General features: G+C 34.3%; 3 protein-coding genes across 4 annotated transcripts; 2 read left to right on the forward strand and 1 right to left on the reverse strand.

The window, feature by feature from the left end:
• Positions 1 to 24: 24 nt before the first annotated feature.
• On the reverse strand, positions 25 to 3,191 carry Tim17b (Translocase of the inner mitochondrial membrane 17b). Its single transcript, XM_068767761.1, has 4 exons — positions 3,079 to 3,191; positions 2,832 to 3,003; positions 1,754 to 1,931; positions 25 to 671 (listed from the first exon to the last, which is right to left on the reverse strand). The coding sequence occupies exons 2-4, from the start codon at positions 2,973 to 2,975 to the stop codon at positions 496 to 498; spliced, it is 498 nt and encodes a 165-aa protein (XP_068623862.1). The 5' UTR covers positions 2,976 to 3,003; positions 3,079 to 3,191; the 3' UTR covers positions 25 to 495.
• An 839-nt stretch (positions 3,192 to 4,030) lies between these two features.
• Positions 4,031 to 4,843, forward strand: Bet5 (blocked early in transport 5). The gene is made up of 2 exons (XM_068769130.1): positions 4,031 to 4,189; positions 4,464 to 4,843. The coding sequence occupies exons 1-2, from the start codon at positions 4,091 to 4,093 to the stop codon at positions 4,800 to 4,802; spliced, it is 438 nt and encodes a 145-aa protein (XP_068625231.1). The 5' UTR covers positions 4,031 to 4,090; the 3' UTR covers positions 4,803 to 4,843.
• A 1,444-nt stretch (positions 4,844 to 6,287) lies between these two features.
• On the forward strand, positions 6,288 to 20,117 carry LOC137923022 (putative leucine-rich repeat-containing protein DDB_G0290503). Of its 2 annotated transcripts, none has more exons than XM_068766147.1 (9): positions 6,288 to 7,604; positions 8,126 to 8,359; positions 9,185 to 9,439; positions 10,705 to 10,908; positions 12,854 to 13,080; positions 13,881 to 13,983; positions 15,206 to 15,440; positions 15,810 to 15,886; positions 18,493 to 20,117. In XM_068766147.1, the coding sequence occupies exons 1-9, from the start codon at positions 6,381 to 6,383 to the stop codon at positions 18,655 to 18,657; spliced, it is 2,724 nt and encodes a 907-aa protein (XP_068622248.1). In that variant the 5' UTR covers positions 6,288 to 6,380; the 3' UTR covers positions 18,658 to 20,117. The 2 variants fall into 2 exon arrangements, with proteins under 2 accessions (XP_068622248.1, XP_068622254.1); XM_068766153.1 differs by having other exon boundaries at positions 15,206 to 15,375; positions 18,493 to 18,581.
• The last annotated feature ends 491 nt before the right edge of the window (positions 20,118 to 20,608 follow it).

Consider the following 20,608-nt stretch of genomic DNA (forward strand, 5'->3'; position numbering starts at 1 on the left):
CTTTCCCTAAAAAGCTCATTTTTAGGGAAAGCATTTTAATTTTAAGCATATGCCTGAATATGTACAGGTTGAGACTCCATTATGAACTTTTACATGCCTTCTTATATTTTGTAACTGCTGCAATACATACATTCAAATAAAACATGAATCCAAATATCCCTCACTGTTAATAAGTAATGTTGTATGTGAAATCATATTTTTGGGCAAGAGGTATTTGTTTTAAATTTCAAGTATATACATATCACTAAAGACCACAAGCATTACAAACTGCATACTATGTAGTCTGTAACTAAATTTAAAAAGAAATCACGGATTTCAAAGAAAGAATATGTACAAAAAATACACAAATATTTTGAATGTTAACATATATCTTGTAAAACCATCTGTAAGGTTCGGTAAACAAAATGAACTGTATTAATCAAGCCCTTAAATTGTGACATATGAGATTAGCCATCTAACCATCTGGAACTTTCTCATTTAAATTAATTTATACCCCTATTGGAAAGATTGACTCTGTTCCTGATTTTGTCCTAATATTGATGGATCTTCAAAGATAATTTGTTGTGGTTTGTACTGCTCAGCTGATAGCCTGGTGAACATAATACCGATTCCTTCAATTAAAGCTAACAAAATACCACCAACTAATGCACTGCCAGCCATTGCGGGTACACCTGAAAGATGATGATAAAAAACACATTAAAGATATATTAAAAAAGATAAGATAAGAACTAAGTTTACACATATACAATAAAGTTCCAAAGTGTTTCTTTTTTAGGCTTTCTGGTCGGCTCTTCTCAACAGATCATCATTCAGAGTCAATGGTAACTACTTAATGTTATGCCCTATAATTTTGAATGGCCCACAGTGCCTGTCTGCTATGTGGAATTACGAAAATTGAAAGCCTCCACTCAATATAAAATAAAATTTTACCAAATTTCAATTCACTTTTCATCATGGTTCCAAAGATATTGTGAAGTCAGTACATAGGTGGAAATCTTCCATATGTACATAACATAAGGACTTATATAATACTGTGATCAAAAAGTGAATTTGTTTATAAAATGTAAATTACTAATTTATTCTACAAAATCAATTTCATCCCCTTCAAAGTAATCCCTGTCTGATAAAGCATACTTTTGCCAAAGCTTTTTCCCCGTCCTCAAAACAGTTGGACTAGTCTTTTATTTCATATACCCTTCGAGACATTCTTTGATTTGGTTTTCATCTCCCCAACAGGGTCCGCACATGGCCTTTTAAGTTTGCTGAATAGCTAGAAGTCACACTGACTGAAATTATGTGAATATGGTGGTTTTGGAATGCTTTTTATTGTAATCAATCCTATCAATCTAGGAAATAATAAATTTACCTGCTTGCCTAATGCTTAAATTTTAAGTGACAATTCCACCTTAATTTTTGATCACAGTGGTGTACTTAAACATAAGGACATATATAATTAGAGGAACTGAAAAGTAATTTTGTCTGTCGACATATTTCACAGAAAAAACAATTTATTTTTGCTGCTCTGGCATTGAAAATTTGTATACTAGATGGTAAAAGGTTGTTGATAACAAAGGTGAACGAACACATTGTATATTAGAAATAAAAGCTTTACACAAAAAATAAAATTGTTACACAAAAATGTAGTTGTGTGAATTTAACTTAAGAAAGCGACATTGCCCTCCAGTTCTAATAGTATTTGTCCATTACACAACCTTTCATAGTATATTAAAACAGAGAGTAAATCAAGTCTTACCATTTCTAGCTGCAAGTATACCTCCGGTCAGCGCTCCACTCATTATTGAGTTCCAAGGGTCCTCCTTTTGCCGTAAATAAACTAGAGAGCAATCTATCGTTGAAAACATGCCACCCCATACTGCAAAGTTGCCTGCTACTATTGGTGAACGTTCCTTTATTGCTGCTAAACTTCCAAGCTGTAAATTATTTTAAAATGACATTAGTTTTTATTTATTTTTTTAATTTTTAGTAGGTACTGCAGAGATGAGCCTCCACCGGAAGGACAACTGACATGGTTAAGATCGCAGAAAGTTATTGGATGCTGGCAGCATAAAACTGATTCTGGTGATCTTTGGGGAAGGCCAAGGCATTACAATATTTGTCTATAGACTGATATGATAACAATGATAAGGCATTTGGATGACTGTGGTAGGGCTTTTTACCTATTACACTTAGGGAGGGCAGCAACATATAGCTCTGTACTGATAACACAACAGCCAGGTTCCCTGGAAGTAAAGTCCATCAACGGAATATGTTTCGACACAACAATTCCAGGGCACCATTAATTTTTTTTATTGTACTTCTTTATCTGTATATAAATAAATATTTGAGCTACTTAGTATATGTATATATGTATACTAAATAGCTCGAAAAATTGTTCAGCTGAAGTAGCAGTGGGCTAAGAACATCACTCGTGCAACTTATGGCTGTTAGGGTTTTTGAGTGGCAACCACAAGCTGGTAGAAGTGGTGTGGGTAGGAGGGGGGCTAGGTGGACTCACAACATAGTTAAGGTCGCAGGAAGTCGCTGAATGCGGCCAGCACAAAACCGATCATCATGGTGATATTTGGGGGAGGCCTATGCCTGGCAGTAGAAGTCTATTGGCTAAAAAAGAGAAGAACAGATATCCACGTAAATTTGTTTACTTCATGTAATTTTTCTCTAACATATCGTGGGGCTCCTTAACGAGCTCTAAATAACCATTAAAAGTTTAAGTGAGTTAGAACTCTGCATAACCTAGCCTTCCCATGTACAGCAGAGTACCACAGGTTAACCCCAAAATATAAAAAAAATATATAAATCAATTAATATCATACCATTTTCCTATTGAAACCAATCGGAGCATTCCTAAAACCTTTGATCGAATGAAAAATGCCACCACCGATGGCACCCATGATAAATGCACCGCCTGAATCATCGAGTATACGCCAAGGGCAAGGTTCTCTTGTATATTCGTCCATTTTAAAGGTATTTTTCAAGGGTAAATTTCTGTAAATTATTAGATAAGATTATAACCTCTAAATTACAGAATTGTTAAAATGATTCGTAACTTCACTGATTTACCTATTATGATAATACAATAACTGTAAAGTTTTTTTGAAACTATTCAAATGGCTATTTAAATTTTATTCCATTATAATTTTACACCATATTTCATTCTACACTCCGTCGGGCACTTTTCTACAGATTGAAAAGACCATAGAGTATTGTTTAATTAAGACAAAAATTATTACATTGATTTTTAAGAAAATAAAATCGGTATGTTTTTCTTAATTACTTTGTTTTATCTTCTGTAACCAATAATAGTAATAAATATAACATATATACCACAATAAAAATATTTAACAATGTTTAACTGTTTTGGTTAATATTTTTACTAGGAATCTTCACTACATTCGCCAGATAGAATTAAAATATTTATAGCAGTACTGCATTATGCTGTTTCGATGATGTTGGTGCAGTTAGCGTTAAGGCTTTTACAGCTTCATCTGATATTAGTTCATGAAGCGGAAAGGTCCGTAAGTTATAAAATTAAAGCATTCGTGTTTCAGAACCTACATTTGGCACTCCGGTGGAGGAGGACGCAGTGAACACGACGCTTTCCTGGTCGTGTCAGTGTTTATGTTGGTGTAGTGCACCGGGAGTGAGAGTTAGAGGGCAGCGTGGACCACTCAACATTTAAAGAAAGGTTATCATTCCTTAGATTGCCAAGTCCTGCTTCTAGCAGTCTTTTAACCGCAAATTTATAAGCGAATGGAAGAGAGAAATCATTATAATGAACGCTAACGCTTCTTAAGAAAAGTAATCATATTTAAAAATAGAATAAGTTCTTAAAAAATGCGCATGTAATAAATTATCTTTATTGTAATAAAATTAATAATAAATTTGGGCACTGTTCGTAGTATTCTTTTTGATTCTAAAACCCTAGCATTTTAGCAGACATTACATTTTCATAGTCTTTGAGGGAGTCAAACATTTTAAGCTGATCTGTCACTGTCATTATGTCAGATTGTAGCTAAAAATCCAAACACACAAAATAATTAAAATAGATTAATCTATTAAGTGTATAAATAAAATGACCATTCATAATCTTTATATTTTTGATCGTTATGGAACTTTATTATATTATGGAGAATGGAATAGATCTAAACAATCGGGCATGTCTCGAGAAGAGGTATATATCGTATTTCACTAATTTCATTAAATTATTGTCTAATATCTTTTATGTTTGTGGTCATTTATAACTAAATTATATGTATTTGCTATGTTTTCAAGATATTATCATGTACATTGAAAATTGTCTCATCTGTAACATATTTTATTATAAGATATAAACATATTTTTTAAATAAGTAAGTCTTATCGAACATTTATCTTCATAAATTTAGTACTCTAAATTAAATCAAGACCACAAATAGCAGACACTAAAAATGTACATTTTTATTTCAGGAAGGAAAACTAATGTATGGAATGTTATTTTCAATTAAATCATTTGTTGGTAAAATATCACCATTGGACCCCAAAGACGGATTTCTTAATTATAAAACATCGAAGTACACTCTTCATTGTCTAGAAACACCATCAGGATTAAAGTTTGTTATGAACACAGATAACCAAGCCCAGGGTGTCAGAGAACTATTAAAAAAAATTTATGGCGAGATCTATGTCAAGTATGCAGTGAGAAATCCACTTTGTGGTATCGGAGAACCAATTACTAGTGAATTGTTCAAGAATAAATTGGACTCTTTTATTAAGCAAACACCTATTCATGCTATCAGGGCTTCTTGATAATAAAGTAAAATTTATTTTGTAACTTTTTCTATGGTTATGTTATAGCTATTATTCTAATGTTTTTTTTTTACTAAGTAACTAACCTTTTAGGCTCTAAATCCCAACATGGGTGCCACGCCCCACAGGGAAGCAATTTGATTGTTAAAGGGGCAATACAGAAATGGACTTGAGATGAGTTTAAGCTTCCACTTTAATATTAAAAAGGCTAAGGAGGAGCATGCCACATAAAAGGTTGAAAAATACTACTCTAAATACTTGTTGCTGAAATGTATGACTCTGGGGATGTAATACTTCTATGCTTGACAGTATGAAATAGTAATGAACTGTAAAAATATTTTTTCACTAAGTTAAGTAACTAGAGGCATTTTTAGTATGAATTGTTTATAACATTACAATAGGCAGGCAAATTAGTAACAAGTGCCCCTGTTTTATTTAAAAAAATAAATGCATTATCATTGAAAAAGTTGGCAAACGCTTATAAATGTCTTTCCTTTGTACAAAGTGGTTACATTTGCAAAATGCAAAATTTCATTCACAGAGTCCAAACAGTTAAGAATTATTATGTCCATGGTCTTAATGCAGAGGAAGTTTCCTAGAAGCACTTGAGTTTAGTTATCAGAAGTGATTATAAGGCATTCTATACATTAATACCTCTGTTCTGCAAGAACAGTAATTATTATTTATAAATTTCAATAATTCAAATTGGTGACATTATGCTGGTAGTAACTATAAAAATTTAGTATTCTTTAGAAAATGATGAATAAATATATCATGTTATAAATATGTGTTAAGACACTAGAGACTAGTACCCTTCTTTGTGTTTGTGATACAATATGTTACGCTATATGTTCCGGTTTTCTGCGGCGTATATTGCTTCGGCTACTGTGGTATCGAGCGTGGTTCATTCCTGATCAGGCCACTGTGTGGTGCCTGTGGTGGTGGTGTGTGGGCCTCGTGGTCGCCAATCATATAACTTTCCAATATTCAAGAGTGTGTCCAAAATGTTTTTAAACGTTTTGTTGTATTTGTTTTAATAGTTACTGTTGCTATTGTCTGTACAATAAATAAAAAAATTGAATTATATCAATGGATTATATTTATAATGAACCTACTAGATTTTTAATCAGTATTTCAAAATAGAATTAACTATTCTTTCGAATAATTACAATAAGAGTATTTAAAGCGCCTTTAGTATTTTACAGAATTTGAACAATAAAAAAAATCATTTTGTTTTGCCATGTAGTAAACTCAATACCTAATTAGTATGTTGATTAAATTGAATATAAATTATTTATTCCGTGAATATGTCTAAAGCTTTATTTACCTCACAAGTTTTTATATAAAATTTTAAATACGGTTGAACTTACGAACATATATTTAATCTACATCGCATTTTTAGATTGTCTGTATTATTATTTTTGATTGTCTATGACTATATATTTTCACAATAAAACGGGACCGTTTGTTTGTGTTCATTTTTCATAACGTTTTTTAATTAATATAGGTAAAAGTTATTGAATATATAATAAAATATAATGGCCCGAATTCCTAGGTATATAAAATTGTATAGACGTGATGAGTGAGACGGACGATACAGACGTTCTTCTGTTGATACCGCCGAAATTTTTTCTGGTTTGCAGCTCAGAGTCAGAAGATTCTCTGCTAGAATCGTCCAGAACGGTTGTGCACAAACCGGTTTCTTGTACCGCCCGCGTGCTGGGCAAGCTGGTCGATCAAGTGCATTCGCTGGAATCTAGGTTAGACACGTTAGAAATAAATACTACCACGACTTCCAGTGCGATATCCAATAAAAATTGGAACGAAAGTTATAAGAGTTTCGATCGCAAATGTTCCACATTTCCTCGCAGGCGGCGTAGAAAGGTTTTTAAACGTGATAACCCGGATTTTTCACTTATCAGCTACGACTTCGTAAGTACGCACGAAAATATTCCTACACTAAACTTGAAAGGTACCGTGAAGCATTCGAATCGTGAAGTTATAAATGACTCGCAGAGCATGGACGGTGACATAAGTAGTATATTGTCAACACCAAGTAAAACCAACGATAAACTTCTTCTTAACGAGATTGATGAGTTTCTTACCAAAGTAGAAGCTTATGAAAGCCCTGAAACTAAATGTAAAGTTACAGATAAATATAGTCCAGAAAATGTTATAAAAGCAACAGGAAATTATATCACACAGCAACTAGAGTCCAATAATGAAATCCAGTTACCCAGCGGAAGAAAGGTCACTAGTGAAGTCTTAGATAAATATATTTATTTAGTGAAAAATAATGCACTACCAGATAAAATAAATAAAAATAATCCTGAACAGGATAATTCTGAAAACAGTAATTCTACACAGATAAAACAAAATGCTCAAACTCACTTAAAAAGTTCAAGCATGAGGAAATTAAATTTCTCAGAAAACAAGGATACTCAATCTACTTCAACACCTAAGAAATATCCATATGGTTCAAGTCACTCAGAGAATTTTAAACCGTCAACAAATAAAATTTATGAACAAGCTTCGAAGGTTTTAGATCAATACAGATCAAAAAGTTATTCACATAACACACCATCTTCTGTAACAGACACTAATGACTACTTATCGGAGAAGGGTGAATTTAAAATGCCTCAAATGAGACCTTTTAACAGCGCCAAAGAGAAATTTGCTGGTTTACATATGGATTCCATAGATACAGACCTTTTAAGTCTAAGCGAGCTTTGGGGAGAGAAAGGGGAAAAGCTTGAAAGAGCTGAAAGCCTAAAACTGGAAGAGGAAAGACTTAAAAGAGAGGTAGGAAAAGCTCAATTTTACTTTGTGAACTTCATTACATTAAGTTATATTTGCAATTTCAAGTCAAAGAATATGTTCTTCGAATATCAACTTTGCTTCTGGAGGAATCAGCCTCTTTCTCTTAATTGTTATTTTATCATTGAATGCATAAATAGTGTTGAAACATCTTGGCAGGATTAATAAGCTGTTTGTCATCTTGTCTTCTGCTTACCCCAGTTCAGTAGTAATATAGATTCATTTATCATTACCAGTTAAACAGTAAAATACCCCTGCTGGACATAGGCCTCCTCCAGAGATTTCCAGTAGGCCCTATTGGCAGTGGCTGGTATACAGGTATCTGTACACCATATGGATTGACATCTTTTTTTTTCTCATGAGGAACTCCTGCATGGGATAACCCTCCGATGCGGGAGCAACTAGAGGGTTATATTGGACTCCTACCGTCTAGAAATCCCACAGTCTTCTTTACCTTAATGCACTTTATTTCATTCAAAATCAACATAATATTAAAATATTCACAGCATTGCGAAGTGATGATCCAACAACTTCAGAGGAAGATTCTAGAACAGCAAGAAAAGTTAGCGGTGGCCATAAAAGTAGACAGGGGTAAGGATATAGCAATAAACAAGCTCAGGGAAGCCTGGCTTCGGCTTACACATAGCCTGGATCGTGCTGAAGAAAGGCATCGTGCAGCACTTGAGAAGATGGTAAAAGAAGTTGACAATTTCAAAATGGTGGCTGATGATGCACAGAAGGTATCTTTTTGTATTAGTTGCCATATACCTAGCCTAAAACAGCAGAGATCTCAGTGTCTTTGATATTTTTTCAGCAGATTTTTGTTTAAACTTCTTCATGCTTAATTTCTTATCCCAGTCACTATATTACATCACCTTAACTCTAGCTCTGATAGCTGTCATCATAGATGTTGGCCATATCCAGCTGGTCCTATTAAATCTCTTTGGGGAAGGCCTATATCTAACAATTTACTTCTTTTAGCTTTGATGATATGTTCTCTATGGTTCTTTTATTTCTTATTGTTTTTGTTTATGATATAGAAATCTTAGTTTCAGAGAATATTCAAGTCTTATATACAATTAACAATGTAACCATATCTAGTGAGATCTAAACATGGAAATATTCTCATACATAATAAATGTATATTTAAATAATGTGTTTTTGAGAGACTATTCACAAATAAAATGAATGGCTCAAAGTCACTCATGGAGTAATTGATAAGGCCATGCTTGGAACATGTCTGCCAGATCAAATCAGAAATGAGGAGATCTGCAGAAGAATCAAGATTACTGGCATAGCTTGAAGGATTCTTAGTCTTAAGTGGCCAAAAGGTCCTTGAGTAGTTAGCACAATACGGGTGACGAGGCATGTGTAGCGTCTGACTGCCACTAGGTCGACAGACAACATAGTCAAGGTCATAATGACGATTTTTGAAGGTCTTGCAGCCGTCGTCTTTCAGCTAACATGATGGCGTAATTTTGCAACTTGGTCATGCAGAATCTTACAATATGTGGTAACTTACCATCCATTTACAATTAAAATTAATTAAAAAAAATTAATTACAGAAAACTCAACACTTTGAGGCTGAGCTGTACAAAGCACTGGACCTTGCTCACGACTATCAGGAGAAGTGCAAACAACTGACACAGGAGAAAAAAGAGTTGCAGGAAAATACCGAGAGGTCTCTATTAGAAAGAGATGAAATGCTAAAAAGTAAAGAGAGAGAAGTAGAAGTACTAAAAGACAACTGTGACACAATTATGAGACTGAACAAACAATCCGCTGACTGCGTGAAAAACTTAGAAGATGCATTAGAGAAGGTAAGAGAATGTGTAAAAATTGAATATTTTCATAAAAGCAATGTAGCTCTCTGGTTAACTATTTCGCACTGAACCATCTCACACTGACCCAGCTCGCACTAACCCATCTTGCAGTGAACCACTTAAATGGATCTGTGAAATCTTTGTTGACCAACGACAAAGTCAAGGTCGCAGGAAGTCACTGGATGCAGACAGTGCAAGATCAATAATTGTGGCGATCTTTGGGGAGGCCTATGCCTTGCCGTAACTCTCTATTGTCTGGTATTATGATGATGATGATGATATAGTCAAGAAGTAAGGGCTGACTATAAAAATAGGAAAATGCGCATAACTGGGTATTTTATTGAAAGTAAATGCTTTGAAACGGGTTAGTTTAGTTACTTTACTGTTTCTCTCGTCTGCGCAGACTGGTTTCCGCAACTAAGCGCCAATGCGTTCGTCTTGCGTCATGGTTGGTCTTAATTGAACCAACTCCCCAAGATATCTCAGCAGACCCTTGATGTTACCGGTGATGTGACATGGGTAGCCCTGTAGGTTACTCTACTGTAGTATCTATGCTGTCAGAGATGGTGGAGGCAATACCTACAGTAAATAGGTCCCTGCCTTCGGATGGGTGTATGATACCGATTGGTATTACTTAACGGTTGGGAACTTTGGGGATGGTATAACCAACAAATTAGGAATAAGTTAGAGAATGTACTGCAGTATATAATTTAGTAAGGGGAACCCAATGTTAGTACTCTTTATGAAGCAAATATTTAATTATTCTTTGGTGACCACCTCTGAATATACAACATTGATATAACATACATTCAAATATATATTATGATATATACAACTGCCAGGTTCGGAAAAAACCTGTGGAGAAGAATTTGGCAAGGAATATATATCAATATATTGCCTGTAATTTGGGACGAGAAATATTTTGAGACATGGTTGTGTATGTTGGGCTTTATAAGAAAGCTCAATGTTAACAAGAGAGCAATGGAGAGAGATATGCTTAGAGAGGGGCATCAAATCACAAATGAGAAGATCCACAGTAAAACCTAGGTCATCAATGTAGCTCAAAGAATTGCAAGTCTGAACTGGCAGTAGGCAAGGAACATTACTTGTCCAAATGATGGCTGTTAAAATTTTATTGAGTAACAACCATGACAAACACGGTGTGTGCAGTCCAAGACTGGTCATCGTATCTTTGGTGAAAGCCTATATTTTGAATTGGATATCTATCTGCTGATATGATGATAATAATTTATTTTATTCAGGAAAGAACAGAACACGAGGAGTGTAAGAGTAAAGTGGATTCGTTAAGTCATAAAATCCAGTCGGTACAAGAGGAGTCATACCTGGTGATTCAAGAGAAGGACATACTGAAAGAGAAAGTCAATGAAGAGAGATCGAGATGCAATGTGGTGGAAAGACAATTATGTGACGTTCAAAACCAGAATAGTGAGCTTATGAAGAAGTGTGTAAGTCATTTTTATTTATTATGCTAGAGAAACTGTCTTTGCAAAAAGTATGTACACCAATACCTCGCTTTGCGTCGTTTCGTTTTGCGTTTTTGAAGTTGCTTCGCTGCTTAATTAGTAATAATTTTCACTGTGTGCTGTTAGATTTTCGAGGTTGCGTTGTTTTGGGTTCGAGTCTTTAATTTTTTTTGATATTTTCTTTTTTATCCAAAAGATCGTAACACTTTTGTTTCTAATCCATGCCATCAAAACTCGAGGATTCCCTTTCTAACTAAAAATTAATGCAATTTTAATATTGTAATATTTTCATTTTGTTTTGCTAATCTTGGAGTTCAGTTTCAATTATGTAGTGTGTTGAGCTTTTTTTAAAAGAGAATAAAAATTTACATAAATTTTAGCGTGTTGTTTCTGGTTACAAAAAAGGTATATTTTTTGTCCAACTTATTTATTGGCAGAGATATATTATTTTGGTTTTTTAAATGTTTACTTTGTTCAATTTTGTTTTTAAAAAGTTTTATTATTCGTAACCCTGGAACCCATCTTCGATCTTTACATGGTTTGCTATAGAAAATCTTAATTCACTTTGCGGCGTTTCAATTTGCGTCGTGTTTTTTTGGAACGTAACCACCACGCAAAGTGAGGTATTGGTGTACTAACTTTCGTTTATGGCACAAATTTTGCACCAGAAGTCGGACTTGTGCCTTTTGTTGATGGCACAAATTTTTCACCATGAGTCAGACTTGGGATTATAGGTCAAAGGGTTAAATAAAGAATGGGAAGGAACTATTCCTTTAATTTTTTATATAAAAATGGGGTTGCCAATTGGTCTCACCATAACTTGAGAACAAATTTACCTATTTCATTTGTATTTTTTTTTAACTTCTCTGATGTTTTGCTAAAGTTTTTTAGTAATAAAAAAACTGATTTTGGCATTGAAACTTGGACATAGTTATCTTTCAAGTTCAATAGTAACATTATTTTTATTTTCATTATTACTTACTTTCATAAATGTTACATTAGTTTTTTTTTTTTAATTTGAATGCGACTGTCATGCAACTTCAGACAGTATATAGTCTGTTGAAACAGCTAGTATAGTTTGACATCACTTGGTGATGGTAAATCCAGTCAAATTTCTAATCATCTTGTATAAAATGATCACTCCAAAATACTTTAAATTCATTCTTTATTGCGACAGGTGTTTGATTCCCAGGATACAATTTTATATACTTCACAATTTGTGCAATAATTATAAAAAATTGCCAGTGCTCATAAATATGTTTCTAGACAATGTGCAATAGCGTCCTCTGCATACTATAATACCACACTGCAATCGCCAAACCTTCTGCCAGGAGTGGTAGTTATGGTATATCCCCCCCCCCCATAGATATCTTTGCAGAAGACGTATGCCTTGCAGTGGGCATCAATTAGAATATGACAAGGCAATAACTTCTGGCAGTAAAAAGTTCATAGGGATACATCTTCTTACTATATTATCATTACATTATTGATTATGTCCGAAATCGACAACAAATCAGCTACCATTCACCCCTGTAAAGTTTTTACACACATAACCAAACACCCTGTAGACAAATCATATTATATTCAAACTATATATTTTTTTTGTGTTACTTATTTCATCTGCAATCAGTCCTAGGACTATAACCGGATTTGTTGAGTGGTTATAGCTTTGGAAGGGGTCTCCCCGGTGGAAGACACTCCTAGTTCACCATCGAGCGTCTAGTCTCTAGATGTCATGGCGTTTAAGACGTTTCCTTTACTGGATGTAAGTCAATTCGGAATCCAAGTTATTTGGGTTTTTATCTAGCGAATTTTTATTTTTAGATGACTACTGGATCTCCTCCTTTACCGTTTTGATCTCCAGAGCTTCGTGGATTTCAGAGTATATTTAAACTATATTTAATTAGCTAAATCGCACATTCCCCAGGAAACATTAGAGAGTGAAATAAAGACACTACAAAAACACCTGGAACTCCAGAAGAATGAATTAAAGACCCATTACCAGCGGCAGCTGGAGGATGCTGTGCTTGGGAAACTGAAAGAGTTCCAGGTCCAGTTGGATCAAGCCCAGAGTGAGATGGAAGCGGAGACCAGAAGTAAAGAGAATGCTATCATCGATACATACAATGCACAGATAGCGAGGATAGAGGAACAGTGAGTTTTCTTTTTTTATTGTAAGGCTATGTTATATATTATATATGTTATATATCAAAGCTTAGTTAAATTATATATACTGGGTCTGACCATAAACACCAATAAAACTTAATTTGAAATTTGTCATTCTTCATTACCATTATCATCAAAATCATCATGTTAGCTGATAGACGCCCAAAATAAGCCTCCCCCAAAGACCAATCCAGTGACATGACTATTTTATAGGTCCACCAGCTCCCAATTGCTGAATATTGCATGTGCCACTTTAGACAAGCAATTCATTGAGCAATGTTGGATACTGGTTCCACAGATCTCATATCTGCTACGCTAGCACTTTCCATTGATGTCTTGGTGACCACCTTAGGTTCATTGTAAACGACTACTCCTCCAATTCAAGGTTATCACCAAGTCCAGCGGAGTGGCTAATTTAAGTTGAAGTAAGCAGGCCATTGTAAGACTTAAGGTTCTGCAGACCATAGACAGGTGCGCAGTGTAAGAGTTGCCCTCACAAGGACAATATGGTCTTCTATATAGAAAAAGCTGGATGCAGAACTCTTCAGGCCGGTCTTATTGTAAATTTATCAGGACGGCACATAGTGGATTACACCTAGCAGTGTACATCTTATGGCTTATATTAAATACTTCCATAAGAACCTTCCTCAAAGTATTATAAAAGACAAATTAAATAGCTGAAGTCGTTCTAAGTCATGGTGTAATTAAATATGATGTTAATTTTTATATACACAGATATGTTACAATAAAAATAAATATTAGAATTGATTTTATAATTTGTCCACCAGACATAAGTTGGAGGTGAACGTTCTAGAAGAGAAGCAGAAGGAGGAGATAAAACTTTACAGACTACAGCTTGCGCAGGCCAGTGAAAAGATTGGCTTCTTAGAGGTGTGTATCCACTGGTATTGTTTATCCTATGTTCATTCTTAACATATAAAATACATAGTCCAGGGGTTTGGCACCTGTTTGATCCACCGTTCGTGATACTCCCCGTATATAAATAATCTCATGATTTTGTGCCTTAAAGCAGTTGGATACTAGGTATTACGCTTACCTTCCTTTGATATGACAATAATTAAGTATAGAGGAAGTAGAAATAAAAAATCACATAATTCAATTTGACGGAAAACTTACTAAAAAAGATCAGGCCAGTAAGAAACATAGAGATATGTACTGGTTATAGGTAGGCTAGTAGGTAGGTAGGTAGGTAGGCTAGTAGATAGATAGATAGGATAGTAGATAGATAGGTAGGCTAGTAGATAGATAGATAGGCTAGTAGATAGATAGGTAGGCTAGTAGATAGATAGGTAGGCTAGTAGATAGATAGGTAGGCTAGTAGATAGATAGGTGGGCTAATAGATAGATAGGTAGACTAGTAGATAGGTAGACTAGTAGATAGGTAGACTAGTAGATAGGTAGACTACTAGGTAGGTAGGCTAGTTGGTAGGTAGGCTAGTAGGAAAGGTATAAATGTATGAAAAGCTGGTTTGGACCTACGGCATAGAACTCAGGGTGTTAGTAAGCCACTCGAATATTGAAATTGTCCAAAGATTCCAAAACACGCAGAAAACCATAGGTGCTCAATGGTTTATAAAAAAACAGAAGTCAGACTAATATATTAGGAATTGCCAAAGTCCTATAAGGCCTATAAAGTCAGGCCTTTGATGAACACAAACAAGAGTGTATTCCATTTAAAAGAATCAAGACTGGGTTCAATCTGAACTGAACCTATATCGTTGAATGAGATATATCATGGGATGTTGTTCATCTCCGAAAACGAATAAAATTATGTATGACGTAATGTTGCTTCCATAACACCGATGTAAATTAAGAATTATATTTCTGTAGAATTCCTCTTTTCGATGCGCAGCTGATGATGACGTAATGTTGCTGTCATAACACCGATGTGAATAAAGAATTATATTTTTGTAGAATTCCCCTTTTCGATGCGCCGCTGACGATGAAGTAATGTTGCTGCCATAATACCGATGTAAATAAAGAATTATATTTCTGTAGAATTCCCCTTTTCGACGCGCAGCTGATGATGACATAACGTTGCCCCTTACAAAGTTTTTGTTATTATTTAAACTTAGTAACTTGGTCATTTCAGAACAAGTTGGAGACCTACAGACGTAGGCGAGGGCAGATCGCTTCTCAGCTTCACAGCGTGATGGAAGCCCAGTGGCGTCAAGCCTTGCAGATACTTACCAACGGCCAACCTGCAAGCCAACCAGCCAATCAGATTCCGAACCAGCTTGCCAACCAAGCGTGCCAGCCAACGTTAGACAATCTCCCTACTCGTTCAACGGGATTTTCATCTATAGATTTTTCTCGACCTGACAGTGGTAAGAAATATATCATATATATATTTATATATATGCATTTATCAGCATAGTCCATTGTTTATATATTAGACATATAAATACACTAATTTCTTTATTTGCGTCGTGGTTACGTTCCAAAAAAACACGACGCAAAGTGAATTAAGATTTTCTATAGCAAACCATATAAAGATCGAAGATAGGTTCCATGATTACGAAAATACTACTTTTTAAAAAGAAAATTAAATTACAGCAAAGCAAAGTTTATAACACATATCAAATGTATTTATTACATTATTTTTTGTTAGTTGAACATAAGTTTAACAAGGGTTGCAAACAAATTTCGGTTTTTTATTTTTTTTTTATATTTTTTAATCGGTTTATTGGTTACAGTGTTGCCTGCGAACAAGCACAGTCATAGACCAGTGGACGGCCTCAGCGATAGTGAACTGCACCAGTATGTGAACAAGGTAAATTATGCTTAGAGAATTCTAAAATAATGTAGAAAATATACTACTCAAAACAATATAGAGCCAACCATCATTTTGCCCCTTAATTTATGTGCATACATGATTATTAAATTTTTACAATTAGTCAATGTTGAATGAGGGTTTTACACATTAAGTAAACACAAAATAACGTTTGAATTGTTTAATTGTATTGCAATACACTCAAATACACATTTTTTGAGAATATGAGCACTAAGTAGACTGTCAATAAAAACTTTTATAGTCACTGTTTGTTTTTAATAAACTTGCCGGGAGCTTTTCTTTAGTATCGAGTAGGACCTCCTTTGCTCCGTATGCACTCTCTGAGCCTATCTGGAACACTCTCAATCAGATGAGTGATGTTTTGGTCGGGTATTCGTTCCCAACTGAGTTTCAGCGCGTTTATGAGGTCCTGTTGGCTGTTAACGTGGCTATGGGTCTCTTTAAGACTTTTTTTCAATTGATCCCATAAATGCTCAATCGGTTTGAGATCGGGACAGTAACATTTTATAAATACATAAATATTTTTTTAATCACATCCTTGGACATAACAATACACCTATCCCTCGATTTACACGGTAGATACGTCCGTGAGAAAAACGTGTAAATCGAAAAGCTTGCAGTAAATGCATAATTATGCTATTTAACAGTTGTGATTTTTTTCAATATTTTTAGGTGTACACAGAAATAAAAATCAAATGCAAATAAGTTAAAATATTTAATATATTACGGACTCTGTTTTTTTTTATTTAATTTCAATATACATTAAACAGAAGAAAAATAAATTTAAAGCAAAGGTGTTTTATTATCCTTTATCACTGTCAGAAGTTACTCTCATTCATTTTTTCGGAATCGAAGGTTCGAATTAAATTTCATCACTCCAAGTTATTTGTGTCAATTCGATGTTTGAAAAATAAGAAAAGAAATATTTACATTATGAGAGATGGTAATAAAATCGGCTATTAACAATTGCTTTCAAATTTTTTGTAAGATCATTGTAAACTTCTTCATGTTGAGCTAAGTCAGCACATAAGCTCAGGATTCCCCGTGAAATGTGTACGCAGCACACGTGTTCAATCACAGTAGCATTGAGTGCTATAAAAACCAAAAAAAAACTTATTTCGAAAACCGTGTAAAAGCAAAAAAGTGTAAAATAAGTACCGTGTAAATCAGGAGATAGGTATACTGACGTTGACTAAAATTTTTCTTTAAACATTTTAATATAAAATGTATATCATAACTTGCTTGCATGATGCAATTCTAGAAATGGACTCTGGAATTGAGAGGGCCTCGTCTGACAGTCCATTACAAAAGTAATGTAAATAAATTGAAATAAATATTGTTACTAAGCACGAGTTACAGAATCCTCTAAACCAGTGATTTCCAAAGTGGTCTATATCGACCCCTAGGGGTCTATGACGACCTGCAAGGGGTCTACGTCAGCAAAAAAAAATTTGGGGGTCCATGAAATGAAAATGGGGGTTCACAATAGTGGATCTCAACACATACACTGATAGTACCTATTTGCTTACATCATACTATCTTATAATATCAAAACATTTACATTATTTATAAAAGTATTTTTGAAGCAAAAAAAAATTTATATATGTTTATAAAATTGTTTATAAAAGTTGTAGGATGTTGGTATCCGCTTTGTGGTTTGTTACGTATAATTTACATAACAGATACAAATTCTTATTTTGAGTAAGTAGGGGGTCTACCCAACACGGAAAAAACATGGCAAGGGGTCTACGACACAAAAAAGTTTGGGGAACTCTGCTTTAAACAATAAACACGAAAGACTAGGACCAAAATTGCCTTGAACACACTTATCGGAAATTCTAGCCGAGTACTATCTCGAACTTATTAGAACCTTATTCGTTGTAAAAATAATTGTACTCCCCATGTCGACAGTTCAATCTTGTTGTTCGAGTTATAAGATTAAGATCTACGATCAGTGATACAAAGTGACTATTTGGTAAGTTATTTGGACAGTGATTTCTTGAGCGATTTGGAAGCGTAGTTTGAACTAAGCGAAAGTATACTTTGTGTTAAAGTACCATCTGATTTGTGAATAAAGTGCTCTTTGTGAACCAGTGGCGTTCCATTTCGAGTTAGAATCCACAGTATGTAATAATATAAATAATCTGTGATAATTAATTTAAACTGTGATCTAGGAATGTAAATGAAGATCTGAAAAGATTGAAAAGGACGAATGAGAGTGTAGAATAAAAATTAAAAAACTCACTTTACCTGAATTTGTAACGTCCTTGTCCCACACAAGGCATGGGGAAAGATGCCCCAAAAACGAGTCATTAAAAAAAAAAACAGTTCCATAAAAATTCATGCCCTAAATAAAGACCTTTATATCTTAGTTTACATTCATATAAATATCTAGGCAGAGTCTAGTCATATATAAACCACCATAACAAGTCCATTCTAATCTTCTCTCTCCTACTCACTTCTATAAATTCTTCTAGCAAAGGGCATTCTCATTTCTCTACATTAGAAACCCTAACAAGAATATTCATGGCTTAATATAACTTTTACATTCAGCAACACATTTGACAATTCATTATTTATGACAGTTGCTGATGAAACCGGTGAACTTGGAGAGCAGCAACGTGGAAACGGACGGCGAGGAGTTACGCCGGCCTGAGTTACACGAACCGCCCACCAGCGACCGAGCGGAGCGCCATGAGCGCCGCGACAGGACCAAACGGAGCCTTCACAAGCCGCCGTGGAAGGCCTAGCGTCTTTGACTGTTTATCTTGGACCACGAAGCAAAAGTGAAAGTGTAATGTGTTGTTTAGTGGTTAAAAACAGTGATTTTATAGTGACACAAAATGAATGAAGTCTTATCAGGAATTTTTATGGTGCGTATCTTTGTGTATTATACAGTAGTATTGGTATCTGTTGATGTTAAAGCTACTTGTCTGGAGACTCTTGCAGCTTCATCAGAACTAGTAAGGTCTTGTTATAACAAAGTGAAACTGACCCAATTTGTTAGTTGAATGAAGGCTTTACATATATACTCACATGTGAGTGTTGGAAGTGATATTAGTCAGGATGACTCGGATATCAAAGATGATATTATACAGTATGAAAGGCTTTGTTATTTCAAGTTATCTCTTATAAAATGATCACTCTGAAATATGTTACATTAATATTATTTCTTTTATTGAAATGCAACAAATCAATAACTACAGGCAGTGCAGTTTGCAGTCACAGATAGTAAAACAATAATTATTATGTGTATTATTCTGAATTATTGAAACAATTTTTTTACTATAACAACATTGTTATTATTTCTGAATCGATTTTTGGATTAACTGTACCATATATTAATTTACAGAAAATGAGATATACAAGGGGTGGCCAAACTGAGGTTTGCAAGCCGCATGGCACTCTTTGGATTCTTTGAACTACTTAAATATTTTAATTTACATTACCTTTGTCAGGTCCTAAGAAATCGAAACAAATTACTGGTGTGAATAATAATTATTATTATTCCACCGTAAAATTAACAAAATCTAAACACCGATCATAATTAACTGACCGGCATCTTAAGTATTATTAGGAGTGTTGTCATATATGTGTGCTGTTGTCTAACTTCAATATACAAATATAGTGCTTTTGTCATATAATTTCAATAAATATAAAATATTCGTTTTCGTGTTGCAAATGCGTATTCAATTGCAACTCGCGAAAAGTTTCAAATTTCGAACAGTTGCTCAAACTATCAAAGAGTTTGGCCACCTAAGTACATTTACATATTTAAAGTTATTACACATATAACCAATATATATATCTTTGTAACAAAAGATTTGAAAAAATTACAAAGCTAAAAATATTGCCAAAACAATAGCGTGAGGTAATAGACTTACAGCGCCATCTATCGGCGATGTCTTTTACATAGACAATCACACTACTGTATCATATATTTGTACCCACAAATGAAAAGGTACAATATAACTAAATATAAATAAAATTGTTAATAAAATCGATACAATAAAGTCAATGCATTTTTATATTTATTTATTTAATTTTCGTCCGCAACGATTCCGCCCCAATATATTAACATTTTGCATATTTACAATTAGGTTAGTTATTTGATAAGAGATTTTTAATGTGTTGTTATTATTCATTATGTATGTAAGCACTTGTTGGAGTGACGTGTGCTGTTGACAATAAAATTTTCTTGATTTTTTAATTTTGTTTTAATCAAACTTAACATTACACATTCCATTAAGTTAGCAAACTTCATTGAAGGCATCTTTGGTATTATTAATAGAGAAAAGGACCAATATTTAGCCACTTCCGCACATGCAGTGGTAGTCGTGCAATAAAGTGCACCGCCCGCCAGCCCGCTGATAAATGCGCGTGCGGTAAACAATGCGAATTACACAACTACCACCGTTAAATCACTCAACACGTGTTTCACCCCTCAACGGGGCATCTTCAGGAGTTATGTTACGCCGATTAGTGTCAAACATGAGCTAAATATTGGTCCTTTTCTTACTTAGGATGGACTTCCGCAAAATAACGCCTTCCATTAAACTATTAATAGAGCTATGGGTCTAGCTAATAAGTTAAGGATATACACCTCCGTTTCGCTAACTTGACCCTTATGTCTATACATAGAGGCCATTAACACATTCCATTTTATGTGGAGCCTATACGACATCTGCTGCAATTTCCGTT

The sequence above is a fragment of the Battus philenor genome, unplaced genomic scaffold (assembly GCF_028537555.1).
Source record: "Battus philenor isolate CCGP_79_NKW_IND1 unplaced genomic scaffold, ilBatPhil1.0.hap1 SCAF_10, whole genome shotgun sequence".
Lineage (NCBI taxonomy): Eukaryota > Metazoa > Arthropoda > Insecta > Lepidoptera > Papilionidae > Battus > Battus philenor.